The 16,539-nt window shown below is 35.5% G+C and overlaps 1 protein-coding gene across 2 annotated transcripts in view; it reads right to left on the reverse strand.

Annotated features, from left to right (window-relative positions):
• The window catches only part of OLA1 (Obg like ATPase 1), a 163,691-nt gene that overhangs the window by 131,845 nt on the left and 15,307 nt on the right, over nt 1-16,539 (reverse strand). For both annotated transcript variants that reach the window (XM_077751196.1, XM_077751197.1), the window contains exon 4: nt 15,416-15,543. In XM_077751196.1, coding sequence (XP_077607322.1) covers nt 15,416-15,543 — 128 coding nt within the window. The remainder of the gene's footprint in view (nt 1-15,415; nt 15,544-16,539) is intronic.

The raw sequence follows: 16,539 nt of genomic DNA on the forward strand, positions 1-16,539 counted from the left end.
TTCAGAGTCTGTATCTCCCTCTCTCACTGACTCTCCCCTGCTCACGCTGTCTCTCTCTCTCTCCTAGAAATAAATAAAAATATTAAAAAAAAACTAATATAAAGATAGTAACATTGCTAAGAATCTATTTAAAGGGCTGTATTTCTTTCCCTATCATCATTCTTGTTCTTGGGGGGAAAAAGCAAGATGAAGTGAAATACTGAATTCTAAATGAGTTCCCGCAATCTTTTCCTCTTTCAAACCCAGTTTACGTTAAATGGCCAATTACTGGCTCTACCTGGCAAAGGCTATAAATATAAAGATAAGGCTCCCTGAGATTCCCAAGGTGGAAAGAGGAAGCTGGACAATATCCTCTCACCAAATATATGTAAATTGGAGAAGAAATCATTGCATGCAAAGAAATTAGTAAGAAATTAATTATAAGATAGTATAGTAAAACATTAAAAAAAATTACACACCAGATTTCAAAGACACCAAACATATCAATAACTTGTCATATTGACTGCATGTCAATATTATTAAAATTAACTTCACCATTTTTTTACATTTTTAATTATAATTTCTTATAATTATAATTTAAAAGTTTAAAAGGGTGAAGTTAATTTATATTAATTATATTAATTTCTTATTAATTAATATAATTACTAATATAATCAATTATTAATATAATTAATTTCTTATAATTATAATAACAAATTATACTAACAAATTATAAATCTGTTATTAGAACAGAGAGTTGTAGGACAGTCTTGCCTTTCCCCACAGCCTTCCTTTCTCCCCTCAGCACCACAGAGGGACAGACAGACTCTCACACATACTTACTTACACACGCATGCACATGTTTAGTATGCTACATTCTACGTTTGCTCCATTAAAGTTTCTTAGAAATGCAAGTAACACTTTATTGCAGAAGCGACCACATAAACTACATAAATAACATAAACAAAATACTATGAGAATAATCAAGGAAATAACTTCTTTAACAAAATCTATTAATTTAGTTATCTGAAAGTAATTTCCTTAGCTAAATCATGCTGGCAAAACCATCCTAATTAGAACAGCTTAAAAATCAAACATTTTACAGAGATAGAAATTGATCTCTGACAACTCCTGAATTCTAGGCCAAAGCCATCTTCTTATTGTTTTAATACAAAATTCTAGAGAATTTTATTTGAATCATTTGTGAATGCCTTACATTGGTATTTAAATTAGAAAATTGCTCAGTTTTAAAAATCAGAATAATGTCCATTTAAAACAAAAACCCAAGGGTCTAAAGTAAAAAAGGAAAGTCACCCATCTCTCCCTCACCAATTCTATTCTTCAAAAATCGATCAATAATTTAATGTATCTTCTTCTAATTCCTAGGAGTATATTATTGTAGAGTTTGAGCTGTCCACTACTGCAGACACTAGCCCACGTGGCTATTAAATACTTGAAATGTGGTTAGTCCAAATGGAGATGTGCTCTAAGTACAAATTACACACCAGGGTGCCTGGGTGGCTCAGTCGGTTAAACGTCCGACTTCGGCTCAGGTCATGATCTCACAGTTCGTGGGTTCAAGTCCTACATCAGGCTCTGTGCTGACAGCTAGCTCAGAGCCTGGAGCCTGTCTCAGATTCTGTCTCTGCCTCTCTCTCTGACCCTCCCTGCTCCTTCTCTCTCTCTCTCTCAGAAATAAATAAAACATTAAAAAAAAATTACACACCAGATTTCAAAGACACCAAACATATCAATAACTTGTCATACTGACTGCATGTCAATATTATTAAAATTAACTTCACCTTTTTTTTTTTTTACTTTTTTTAATGTGACTATTACAAAATGTTAAATTACAGATGTAGGTATATTTATGGCTAACATTATATTTCTACTGGTCAACACTGATACAATGCAAATTTTAGAGTCAGACTTGCCTTACTGACTACAACTCTCAACTATCTCTGCGACCAGCTGTGTAACATTGGACAAATTTTCTAACATCTCTATACCCACTTCCGACTTGTTTTAAGAATTAAATGACATTACTCGCATAAAGCACTTAGCACACAGCCTGACACAAAGTAAGTGCTCAATAAATATTTGACAGCAACAAAAGAACAGAAACTAAAACTAATTCTTTTAAAAATCACTATATGGCACCTGTCTCTTCAGGCACTATATATTTATTGTGCCGAGCAGGTACTCTGAAAAACAATGTACACTAACCATTTGAATTTTTTCTCTCACACACACACAAATACATAGATCTTAAACATGTTTAATATACAGATTCTAAACATTCAGATCTAAAAATATACGAAAGCTGTGTGGTGTGGTGAAAGACTGGAAAGAAAAAGCATTTTAGAGAATAAAGATGTCTAATTTGCTAGCTATGTACCTTAGAAAAATGACTTAACCTTTCACTATCAATATGTTCATCTATAAAACTGGGATAACACCAATCCTGCAGAACTGTTAAAACTAAATAGAACAAATTAGATATAACCTACCATAGTACCTAACATATACCAGGTGCTTAATAATCATTTCCCATCTCCTGGAAATTATAATAAAATGCCAACAATGCAGACACAGGTTAATGACATTTTCACCTGCTTGCTATGTCACAACTGCCCACGCCTGTTCATACTTTGAAGAGATAGCTTTAAAAGATGCTAATACCACCATACAGATTTCCTACATTTTATCCCTTGTATGAACTGTAGTTATGAAACTGTACTACTGTATAACAGTATAAGTAAATACTCCAGAAAAGCTAAATACTTCCAGGAAAAAAAATAATCTAACTCTATGGCTTTTGTTTCTATTAAGAGTTATAAAGAGGGTAGAAGACTGCTTCCAAATTACTGCCTTTTATGCAAACTAAGGGAAAACACTGCACATCGGCTGTGCCTTGGGTCTCTTTTACAAAGGTACAATAAAAGTCAATTTAGAGCTAGGAAAGGGTATCTCTTCTGATATATACCAGATACATATGAAATTAGACAAGCTATAATTTTTTTCTCTTTGCCTCAGCTGCCATGATGCTCAGCAGTAAGATTTATTCTCAATTTCAATGTTTTATTTGGCAACACTTATGTGTTACCATGGACCTAGGCTTTTCACCATCCAACCACCCCATTCCCTTTAATTCTCATTCTTTAGTTAAAATTCCTTTCAGAAGTCAGCAGAAGAAAATAATAAATAGAACTGAAGTTCACAAAGAATTCAAACAAATACACAGGTAGAAAACTTGAACAGGCATGGGGCGCCTGGGTGGCTTAGTCGGTTAAGCATCCGACTTTCACTTAGGTCATGATCTCGCGGTTCGTGGGTTCGAGCCCCGCGTCGGGCTCTGTGCTGACTGCCAGCTCAGAGCCTGGAGCCTGTTTCAGTCTGTGACTCCCTCTCTCTCTGACCCTCCCCTGCTCACGCTCTCTCTCTCTCTCTCTCTCCTAGAAATAAATAAAACATTAAAAAAAAAAAAAAGAAAACAGGCAACTGGAGCCTAGAACTCATTTCCACCATTACCACAAGTATCACACATACACACGCAGGCACACACATACCAATTGAGCTGAACATAATCAAATGTATTTGAAGTTTTCTTTTCTATAGCTATAGATGATTACATACTTTATAATTAACATTTCTATAAATCAGAAATTCCATTATGTTTCTAAATTGGGAACAAAACTGTCCCACAGCTCAGCAGAACTCTTGTTTCTACCCTACAGAGTCGTATCTCTAAGTACCTGTTGAGAAACTTGAATGAGTTTTATCTATAAATAGCTTAACAGTAGGTGCAATGATACTGCCAAAGGAGCTGTCCTTCAGATAACACACAAATGCCTTAGCTTCTTGTTGAAATATCACTTCAAAACTTCTAATGCCAGGGGTGCCTGGGTGGCTCAGTCAGTTAAGGTTAAGCGTCCGACTTCGGCTCAGGTCATGATCTCACAGTTCGTGGGTTCAAGCCCTGCGTCAGGCTCTGTGCTGACAGCTGGCTCATAGCCTGGAGCCTGTTTCAGATTCTGTATCTCCCTCTCTCTCTGACCCTCCCCTGATCATTCTCTCTCTCTCTCTCTCAGAAATAAATAAAACATTAAAAAAAAAAAACTTCTAATGCCAGCTTAGAAAAGCTAAGGATTCAGTGAAATCAATAGCCTCGTCATGTTCAAAGCTTTAAACACCTAACAGTAGGAAGTTACATTGCTTTTAAAAATTGGTAAAAAAAACAAATCACGTTGACTCACTAAACTGTAGTGAAAAAAATTAATCATTTTTCTAAATAAAACCCCTGTTATAAGAAGTTACCGCATGTATGAATTTTAAAAGAATTTGTTTATCAAAAGATGGCTGCTGTTTTTCCTATTCTATATTGAATCTTTGGCAGTCTTATTTGAGAAGTCTGTTTATAGGAGATTTAAGAAAAGCTTATCATTAAGTTCTATCCCTTCTTCATAAAGCCTCTCATATTTGCTTTTCTCTTCAACTGACAGTTCTCTGAAATCTAGCCCCCACTACTTCCTCCACGAAAACCTCTGGTTGTTCTTTTCGCCCCAAACTTCTTCCCTCTCAAATTCACCCACAGCGTGTTGATAAGCAGTTGCCAAAGCATCAGCTCTGTTTACTAAGTGCTATAATCCTGTACGTCAGCTCTAAAGTGAATAAAATTCAAATTTCTGACTTAACAAATTACAAATGGTCAATGTCAATATTCAACACGGCTGAATCTCACAGGCATTACACTGAAAGAAAGGAGGAAGGCACAAAAGAATATAGAATATATGATTACATTTATATGAAGGTCAAGAAAATCCAAACATAATCAATGACGATTAAAGTGAGAACAGTGATTATACTAAGTGGGGAACTATCTGAGAAGAGTGACACAAATGTTCTATACCTTGAACTACATGATGCTTACACAAATGTATACATGTGCACAAACGCATCCAGATCTCAAAAAAAGAAAAAGAAACTAGAAGAAAACAGTTGTGAATATTTACCTGATCATAAGATAAGAATTTTCTAAGTATAAATCAAAGGAAAAGATTGATAAAAACTATATTTCAAAATATTTCAAAGATGACACATATAATATATTCTCAAGTACCTGTACTGCGTAAACAACTCTAGAACAAAGATCAGCAAATTAAAGCTATGTCCTAGTTTTGTCTGACCCCAGAGCTAAGAACAATTTTTATATTTTTAAAGCACTACAAACAGGAAGAGAGAGAGAGAGAGAGAGGGAGAGAGAGAGAGAGGGAGGGAGAGAAACATCCAATAGAGTAAAATATCTATTTGGGCCACTAAATAAAAATGTTCCCAATCCTTGCTCTAATAAATAACACAAGAAATTAATAAATGTCATTATTTATGAAGGCAAAACAGAGGAATCCAAGTGTGGGTAGGATACTCTGGTTTCTCTTCAGATCAAATAATCTTTCTCCTTTTACCAAGTGTGGGTAGGTATAAGATTCCTCAATGTATACCCAATGTTGTATCAATTTTCTTTTTGAAGCATTTAAATAGTTTACCTATTCCAATCTGAGACCTATCTAAAATTATTCAAAAACTAAAAATTTTAAAGCATGGGATGAAGGGGGAGAATTTGGGTATATCTGATAGAATTCTAAATGTATATGCCCTTTGGCCTAGTAATTCCACTTCTAGAAATATCTCTTAGAGAAGTACCCCAGACATGCACCAAAAAGAAGCCATACAATAACGTCCATTAGTAACATTCTCTGCCAGTAAAAAAATCAGAAATGACAAATGTCCATATATTGTGCTAAGTGCAATGTAAGTCATGCAAAGAAAGAAAAATATTGTATAACCTTGCTTATCTGTGGAATTTAAAAATGCTGAACTCATACAAACAGAGTACACCTGTGTGTCCAAGAGACTGGGGTGGGGGAAATGGGGAGGTGCTGGTCAAGGGTACAAACTTTCAGTTATGAGTAAGGTCTACAGATCTAATGTACAGCATGGTAACTATAGTTAACAGTGGTATACTACGGAAGTTACTAAAAGAGTAGATCTTAAATATTCTCACCACACCAAAAAGTTAATCAGTGAGGTGATGGATGTGTTAACTAACCTTACTGTGGTAATCATTTCACATAAATAAGTAAGTGTATCAAATCATCATACTGTACACCGTAAACTCACACAATGTTGTATGTCAATTATATGTCAATGAAGCTGGGGAAATAAAAACAATGCCCAAAACAGGAACTACTTCAATAAACTCTGGTACTTCCATATTATGGATAATGACATAGCAGTTAGAAAACAATGAAGCATGAAATCAGCCAGTCACAAAAAGACAAATATTGTATGATTCTACTTTATATGAGATACCTAGAGTAGTCAAATTCAGAGAAAAGTAGAAAGGTGGCCGCCAGGGACTGGGTGAGGAAGGAATTGGAAGTCATTATTTAATGGGTATGGAGTTGCAGTTTGGGATGATGGAGAGAGTTGTGGGAATAGATGGTAATAATGGTTGCACAATATGTGAATGTACTATACGCCACTGACCTGAACATTTAAAGACGGTTATAATTGTAAATTTTATTTTATACATGTTATCTTAATAAAAAATTTTTAATGAAAAAAATGCTGAAATTAAAAATCTATATTCATCAAAAAAAAACCACATCAAGGTAGCAACATTAAAAATAAGTCTATGTTTTGACATATAAGAATGATCTCTTAAACATCAAATAATTTAAGTGTAGTATTACAACCCCCATTTTACATGAGAAAAATGAATTTCAAAGACTTAGTATCACTTTTTCACAACTGAATATAGCTAGAAAATGGGGACTGATATTCACATTCAGTTTTGTGATTCCAAAATGCACACTCTTTCCCCTTTAAGCACTAGACTAAAATGCAAAAAAATAAAATAATTCCATTATGCTAACATGATGCTGATTTTTTCCTTGTCATTATTATCTTTACTATTACTTAACCAGTAACTAATTTTTAAGGTACCATTCTGAAGAGCACATCCTAAACATCAAACACTTGCATTTCTACCCCAAAGTAACTGAAGACTAGGGTTTTGTTCCAAATTGTAAAAAGTGCTTTCAGGGACACCTGGCTGGCTCAGTTGGTAAAGCATGCAACTACTGATCTTAGGGTCCTGAGGTCAAGCACCACGTTCGGCATAGAGCTTTATTTTAATTAATTAATTTTTAAAAATAAAAAAATTAAAAAGCTCCTTCAGCTTATATAAATAACCAGCCTATTAATGAAATGTGGTAATGAGCGTCAACAAATTTAAAAAATTATGTTTAGCTTTTTATAATAGATGTTCACAACAAAATCTCCCATAAAAGTGGTATGTACTAAGTATAATGGATATCTATTTTATTTTCAAAAGTAGTTAATCCATTAAAGAACTTTTAGAATGTTAATTTCCAGGTTTTTTTTCAGACACCAGAAACTGTTATTTTTCTTTCTCAATGGTAAGGTCAGTAAAAAGAAAATAAAAGTTAAAAATATATTCACAGACAATTCATAAAGAATTTCTGATCTACAGTTACTATTACATAATTAGCAATGGGCATAACCATAGCTATTCAGAGTTGTTTACCCAAAATGAGTGGCAATTATGCGAAAAATATGGAGAATTCTTTTTCACTTTTAAAATATCATATAACCCAGGGACGCCTGGGTGACTCAGTAGGTTAAACGTCCGACTTTGGCTCAAGACATGATATCCCCGGTTGGTGGGTTTGAGCCTCGTGTCGGGCTCTGTGCTGACAGCTCAGAGCCTGAAGCCTGCTTCAGCTTCTGTGTTTCCCTCTCTCTCTTCCCCTCCCCTGCTCGCACTCTGTCTCTCTCTCTCAAAAAATAAATAAGCATTAAAAAAAATTTTAAGTAATAATAAAATAAAAAATCATATAAACCATTAGAATATGTTCTCTGTGGCTCAAAAAACTCAAAAGCAGTCAGCTAAAGAATATTACAACTTGTCAACTATACTTCAATAACAAAGAAAGAAACAAGGAAGGAAAGAAGAAAGGGAAGGAGAGAAGGAGGAAGAAAGGAAGGTGCACGGTAGGTAGAGCTAGGAGATAGATACAGTGAGTGCAAGAAAAAATTTCTGCATAATTTCAAACCTTCAAGATACTTGCGGGATGTGGGGGACAATTAGGTAGGAGAATAATTACTTAAAACATCACCAACATTCAGTTTGACACTCAGACCAAAGAAAAGAATATATATTTCAGATAAATAACTATCCTACTGCTTATAGATTTTTAAGTGCTGCCAGCCTCATCATTTCAGGCAGACCTGAATTCAAATCATAGCTCTGGTGGCTCATCAGTTTCATAAATTATGGCCTAATTTCCTAGTCTCTTTAAGCCTCCTCGGTTTTCTCATCTTTAAAACAGACATATTCCCTCCCATACAGGACTGCTATGAACAAAGTACACATCACATTAAGTCACATTGTCGATTATTACATGTTAGCTTCATACAACATACAAAAAAGAAGTTACCATCTAAAAGATAAATGAAAGCTGCTACAGATATTGCCAGCATCTTGGATACTGATCACTTGTCTATTTATTCCCTCATAAATAAAAAAAATGAAAATACCAGAAGAAAGAATGTGTGAGAGTAAACCTGAATGCATTCTCTTTTCAACATGTTTTTGTCATCTTTGTTACTAAAATCCTTAATCACATAATGTTTTTCTCTTTAAAAAAGTCATCCTTTCCCTTTCGGAATTTACAAAGCAAATAATTTTCCATTGCTTTTTATTATGTAATATGAGTACATTTCAAACTGCTTGACCTAGAACTGATAAACTTCAAGGCAACTTCCCTGGAATTTAGACCACTTTCAAAGTGGGTCCATAGACAAAAAGTTTCAAGAGCTCACAGACTAACAAAAATTTTTGTGATTTAAAAAAAAAGACTTCTTTATTTGCATTGATAATTATCAGAATAGTTTAATGGACTAAACGAACACAGAGCAAGGACTTTGTAACCAGAACTAAGTTTAAAATCTGCTTCTACCTATTACTAGTATTACTAGCAATGTAATTAATCTCCGGCAAGTACTGTAACTCCTCTACTCTTTGGATTCCTCATTTACAATAAGAAGATAATTAATAGTATCTATTCTTCTAGAGGTATTAATAGGAATAAATGAGTTCATGTTTGTACTGGGTTTAGGATACTGTATCTTTGTTAAAATAAAAGTGCCTAGACCTTAGTTTTAGTTAGCATTTCTCAAACTGATCCACAACAAAACCTCAGAGATAATACTCTTTTCCCCCTAATTTCAATTATAATCCTTTATCCTTTCATGGAAGTATATTATATATAAAATACATAAGAACATATGAGGTAAGGTCTCTGTGTTGAAAGATAATTTACCTCTGATATTTATTTCTCATCTAAAGTTGATCCTCTATGATGTCATAAATAGCTACTTATAAAAATAACTAAATTACATTAAAAAGATTGCAAGGAAGCCAAAACAGATTAATTTCAACTGAAATACAATTTTTGTGGCATTTTTTGTGTCAGTATTGAAGGTTCACTCAAGCAACACAAGCACAGAGAATTAAAAAAAAAAAAAAAGAAATCCTTCAAAGTCAACTATTAGTTTGTTTTGTTTAATAGCTTGAAGAGACAGGCCATACAAAGAGGTATGAAACCTAAAAATATGTATGAATGTTTCTTTGAGTTACACTTAACATATATCTAACATTCTGGAACTTCCAGCACAATAAACAGCACCTTATTTTCAGGCATAAGATGAACATTATCTTTTTTTTTTTTTAATGTTTTACTTTTTTCTGAAAGAGAGAGAGAGCGTGAGCAGGGGAGGGTCAGAGAGAGAGGGAGACACAGAATCAGAAGCAGGCTCCAGGCTCTGAGCTGGCTGTCAGCACAGAGCCCGACGTGGGGCTCGAACCCACGAACCATGAGATCATGACCTGAGCCAAAGTCGGACGCTTAACCAACTGAGCCACCCAGGCACCCCAACATTAGGTATCTTAGAATCACAACTCTGCTAACTACAATTATGAACTTCAAGCTCTTCCCAACTCTACTTCTATGTAAACCTGTATTAAGAGAGGACTGACAGTAGCACAAGTAACAGCCTACCAAACCATGCTCTCCTGCCCCCACATACAACCCATCACTCTCATTCACAGGACTTTTAAAACTAGACCTAGTGTCCTTGTTTCTTCCTACCTGCAACAAAACATTCTAAATGGATAGTATGTCTTAGATATACATATTCAACTACCTTGGCAGTGAAGAAGTAACTGAAAAGACAAAAGGGCTTTCAAAAGTAATCTCGTTAAAATTTGCCTAAAATACTTTACAAATTTTTGCAATAGCTATTTTCTCTTAAAGTTTACTTGAAAGTCCTCTAGGGGTGGGTGGCTCAGTTAGTTAAGCATCTGACTCCCGGATTCGGGTCATGATCTCATGATTCAGTGAGCTTAAGCCCCTCACCTATAGTGCAGAGCCTGCTTAGTTAGGATGCTCTCTTTCCCTCTACCCTGCTTGTTCTCTCTCAAAATAAATAAATAAACTGAAAAAATTATTAAAAATAAATAAATAAATAGAATCCTCTAAATGATTTGTCTCACTTGTTAAAAAGTCACTTATTTAAAAAATTACTTAATGTGTCATCCTAATGTATTCTGTTTTGGTTCCCTCAGCTGATAATTTACGCATTAAATTTATAAAAACCTTATTCTTATCTCACATTTACCCCTTCCTCCTCCAACTCATGTTTTCAGGGAAAATTAAATCTTCAAGTTACCTTTAATCCTATTAAAAACTCTATTTAAAAAGGTTTTGCTTTAGTCAGCATGTATTAATAATGCTTTTCAAGAGCTTTCTTTTACATTATGAGCGTACTCAATCATAAACTTAACCCAAGCAGAATATATATTACATTTAACAAACAACAGTACATGTATTTTCCCCTATCAACAGAGCTGACAGATGATTTTATATTCCACTATTTTTAAGTATTAATAGAAGTTTTTAAAGATCCCCTATCTTGTTTAATGAATATACAGAAAGCAAATTGAGAAAGGTACATTCCAGGTGCTAGACAGAGACCAGAAATCTACTAGCAGTGAATCCATCAAAACCCTTTACTGACTTTCTACTTGATAGAATCATCAAACCCTATTTTCAGCAACACAAATGGCTGGAAACAAAATACTCTACCTAGACACATACTTACAAAAACATGCACACATTATAATTTAACCCATATCCCCCAACTGCTACTCCATGAAGCTCTGGCATAGGCTTCAAGAGTAAAAGCTACCTTTACAATGGAATATTACTCAACCATAAAAAAGAACGAAATCTTGCCTTTTGCAACAACACAGAGCTAAAGAGCATAAAACTAAGTGAAATTAAGTCAGTCAGAGTAAAACAAATAAATACCATATGATTTCACTCATATGTGGAATTTAAGAATAAATTTAAAAAGGAAAAACAGAAGAGACAAAGGAAGAAACAGATTCTTTTTTTTAATTTTTTTAAATGTTTTATTTATTTCTGAGAGAGACAGCGTGAGCAGGGGAGGGTCAGAGAGAGAAGGAGACACAGAATCTGAAGTAGGCTCCAGGCTCTGAGCTAGCTGTCAGCAAAGAGCCCGACACGGGGCTTGAACCCACGAACCGTGAGATCATGACCTGACCCAAAGTCGGACGCTCAATTGACTGAGCCACCCAGGCACCCCACAAGAAACAGATTCTTAACGATAAAGAACTGATGGGTTACCAGAGGGAAGTGGGGGGATGGGTGAAATAGGTAAAGGGGATTAAGGGGATACTTCTGATGAGCACTGGGTGATGTATGGAATTGCTGAATCACTGTATTGTACATCTGAAACTAACATAACACTGTATGAAAAACACACTGGAATTAAAATAAGAATTAAATATATATATATATACATACACATACACACACACACACACACATACACAAAAAATAAAAGCTACATTTAATTCTCAGAAAATGAGGTACCTTTTCCATTCCATACACTGTCAAAGTTTTCCCTCAAACATCTATTTCTTCCAGAGATTTGACAACATAGAGTTAGAGTTAATGCTATGGTTATGACAGAAAGAGTGTGGGAGGAAGGACCGATGCCATAAAAAGTTGGTTTAGTCACAGGGACACCCTTCAGTTACGTGACTTGAGCAAATCATTTTACCTCTCTAAGCTTTGGTTTTCTCACTTGAAAATGAGGATGACCATAAGGAATACACATCTCACTGGGTTGTTTGATGATCAAGACCTCACAATTTTAAAAGCACTAAAGAAACAAAGTGCTATACAGATATTCATTATTATCATAAACTGGACCTACTTGTTTGGCCAGAGAGGTCTTTTGGTAGTTTTAGGGTGTTTATATCATAACGTACAATCCTGCATGCTGCTGGAGGTGCTGAGGCAAATAAACCATGAGATGCTAAAAACTTCTCCCTGAAGTCAAGTGTCTGGAGCTGCATTGTGTACCAAAGGCCCCCAAGTTCCTCATTCTTTGCCATGAGAGCTCTTGGGTAGAAAAGTCTGATAAATACAGTATTCTTACCATTTTCACAACATTCTATATTTCCAGGCACTTTATATTTTACAGACAAGCAGTTGTGCCCATTAGTTCAAGACTTAAATTTTGAAATTTTAAAAATTTTGTTAAGAATTTTTATTTTATTTATTTATTTTTTTAATTTATTTCTAGGAGAGAGAGAGACAGCGTGAGCAGGGGAGGGTCAGTGAGAGAGAGGGAGACGCAGAATCTGAAGCAGGCTCAGGCTCTGAGCTAGCTGTCAGCACAGAGCCCGACGCGGGGCTCTGTGCTGACAGCTAGCTCAGAGCCTGAGCCTGCTTCAGATTCTGCGTCTCCCTCTCTCTCACTGACCCTCCCCTGTTCACGCTGCCTCTCTCTCTCAGAAACAAATAAAACATTTAAAAAAATTTTTTTTAAGAATTTTTAAAAAGCAGACTTTGAAAGAAAAGAGAGTAGTATTTCCCAAAACACCAAGAATGAAAGAAACACTGTGTTATTTAAAAACATTTAAAAGATCCATAAACAGGAAGAATGAGATCAAAGAAAACTGAAAAAGAACAAAAAATACTGAAAACCAACCACCCTGGAATAACTTCAGCCCCTCGTAGGTTCCAGAAACATGTCTGATAGATGGGCCCAGAGGATATGTTAATAATACCATTAGCTTTCATCTGTAAACTTCTTTCCAAAATGAAATAAAACACTGCCCATTCCTATTCTTTCACTGATATAACATTCACAAAAAGACAAAACTCAAGTGATGAAGAGCTGATCAACAGCTGTCAGGTTTCAAGGTGACAAGTGTGTGATTATAAAGGGAGAGCCTAAGAGGCTTTTTGAGGTGAAGTGTTCTGCCCCCTGTGCGACAGTGGTTACACAAATCTATACATGTGATGAAACTCAGCACAGGTCTATGCCAAGATAAGTCAATTTTACTATACGGTAACTTAAAAACTAGAATACACATACTCCTGAACTTTACAAATGAAACTTTTTAAAAATGTTTTGCCCAAGGGTACCTGGGTGGCTTGGTCAGTTAAGCGTCCATCTCTTGATTTTTTTACCGTTAAGTCATTTATTTTAAGTCAAATATCCCTTTCTTTTCTTCTTTTTAATGTTGATTTATTTTTAGTAGAGAGAAACAGAGTTTGGGTGGGGTAGGGGCAGAGAGAGGGAGACATAGAATCCTAAGCAGGCTCCAGGTTCCAAGCTGTCAGCAGAGCCCAACACGAGGCTCGAACTCACAAACCGCAAGATCAAGACCTGAGCTGAAGTTAAATGCTTAACCCACTGAGCCACCCAGACACCTCTAAATATCCCTTTCTAAGCACACACTCCATTATACTCAGCATATCTATTCTTGAACCTCCTCAGGTAATCAGATCCATGACTCTTCCATTTTTCAGTCCTCTCCTATGTTCCCTCCTACCCCATGTTAAGCTCTATTCCACCCATCAGTTCAGTCCCTCTCATACCCAAAACTTCAGTTCTCTTGCCCCCATCTTCCTGTCACACCTGCCTGATCAATCCTGCTTCCTTAAAGACATCTTCTATCTGGAGGTCCTAGGTTCAAAAATTCAAAACATCTGTCCCAAACTGACCTCATCAACTCACTCCCAAGACTTGCTGGTCCTTCTACAGTCAACATCTCAGTGAATGTCATCAAGATTCATTCAACTGGCCCAGTCCAAAAACCCAGGAGTCACACTTGATTCCAATTCTCTTCGAAACCCTCACATCAGTCACCAGAACCAGTAAAAAGTCAAAGTGTCAGGAAAATAAAGTCCCTCGCCAATGTAAGGCTTTAAGTAACACTACTCTACCTTATTCAATTCCACCCCACCTTCCCTCCCAGCTCCCCAGCAACCCAATGATAACCCTATTCTTCACCTCAAACCCTTCCAGAAGGGGTCTACATACCTCCACCCAATTAAATCAGTGCTTCTCCAACTATCTGTGGTGGACTTTTGTAAAATACAATAAAAATGAATTACTAGGCAAATGAATTTGTTTAAAAACATACAAAAACACTAGCATAATTTATTAGACTCAAATAACAAATTTCTCAGTCAAATGGCTATCAAATTTCCTAAATGCTCATTTATAATTGCTATAGTTATCTAGTCTTGGACCAGAAACAAACAAAAGCACTAAATCAGACCACAATTGGCCTGTACCTTTAACCTGAGTTTCCTTCATTTGCACTGATTTGTTCATTACAACACCAGAGCATTACAAGACTCTGCAGTGCAATCTTGACCTGAACCTTAACCAAAACCCAACCTAGACCTCTGTCAGAGAATTACTATATTCTAGGCTCACTTTTATAATCAAAAAAACATAAATTAACACCTAGTTCTAACAGGTTTTTCTCTTTGCACTATACCAACCCCCCCACTGAGGAATAGCTGATCTATAGTTTCTCCTTAACCCCATCATCTCTAATAAATAACCTCTGAAATAATGGAATCCCCTCCTATGTCAATTCTGCCCTCTCTGCACATAGGAAACCAAGAATGTAGAAAAGTTCCACATAAGAAAATGCCAAAATTTCTTTATAATCAACAAAATTACCTCCACTGAGAAACACTTCCCAGTGGATCTAATCCAGAATAAGGGATGAAATTCAAGTATCAATACAGCATATACTTGCTATGGAATAAGCCTTCTTACATGGAAATGATAGTAAATAACATTAAAGTCACAATTAGCAGACCAATCCATGATTCATCTTGTGAAGCAAAGCAAATCTTCTATTAATCAGTCATTTCTAATTTTATTTGAGCAATAATGGAAAGAAAACACTGATTATAATGAAATGAAATAATTAAACAACTGTACTTACGTGTTAGATGAAAGATTCCATCACAGGCACTGATATGAGATAAAAAAGCATTTCCCAGGCCTTGCCCATTATGAGCTCCTTTCACAAGGCCAGCAATATCCACTACATTTAGAAAGGCAGGAATTTTGCTAAAAAACAAATGATGATTTTATCATAAAATAGTACTAAGAAATTGTTATTAACCAAATCGATTTATAAAATATTTTACAGGGAGTAATCCTTTCCCTTCTAAAACAATGTTTAGAAGACTCTCAGTAATGAATAAAAAAACATTTTTTTAAAGTAATCTTTTAGGGGCACCTGGGTGGCTCAGTCACTTAACCGTCCAACTTCAGCTGAAGTTATGATCTCGCAGTCCGGTCCGTGAGTTCGAGCCCCACATCAGGCTCTGTGCCGACAGCTCAGAGCCTGGAGCCTGCTTTGGATTCTGTGTCCCCCTTCTCTCTCTGCCCCTCCCCCACTCATATTGTGTCTCACTCTGTTCTCAAAGATAGATAAATGTTAAAAAAAATTTTTTAAGAATCTTTTAATACTTTAGGAGCTTCTTACTGAAGAAAATGAAAGAAAATGACTGTAAAGCAGAATAGATGTTTTTATTGTGTCTCAACCTCATTATCATTAAGAAACTTAAAAGAAAAAAAAGGCAGGGGTGGCACCTGGGCGGCTCAATCAGTTAAGCATCTAACTCTTGATTTCAGCTCAGGTCATGATCTTACAGTTGGTGAGATTGAGCCCCACATCAGGCTCTGTGCTGACAGTATGGAGCCAGCTTGGGATTCTATGTCTCCCTCTCTGCCCTTCCCCTGCTCATGTGTATGTACGCTCACATGCTCTCTCTCTCAAGGTAAATAAACATTTAAAAAAAAATCATAAGGAAGAGAAATTACATTTACAGTACTGTAAAAAATTTTAGAAAATCTGTGTATAAGTGGATCTGCACAGTTCAAACCCATGCTGCTCAACGGTCAACGTACGTACTATGAATTACTGTCAATTTTTTTTTATTTGCTTGACCACAGACACCAAAATTATGTTATAGAAAAAATCAAAATGGTTTCCCATTCAATCTGCTTTTTAAATTTGTTTAAATGTTTATCTATTTTTTTTTTTAATGTTTATCTATT

This window comes from Crocuta crocuta, unplaced genomic scaffold (assembly GCF_008692635.1).
Source record: "Crocuta crocuta isolate KB4526 unplaced genomic scaffold, BGI_CrCroc_1.0 scaffold219, whole genome shotgun sequence".
Classification (NCBI taxonomy): domain Eukaryota; kingdom Metazoa; phylum Chordata; class Mammalia; order Carnivora; family Hyaenidae; genus Crocuta; species Crocuta crocuta.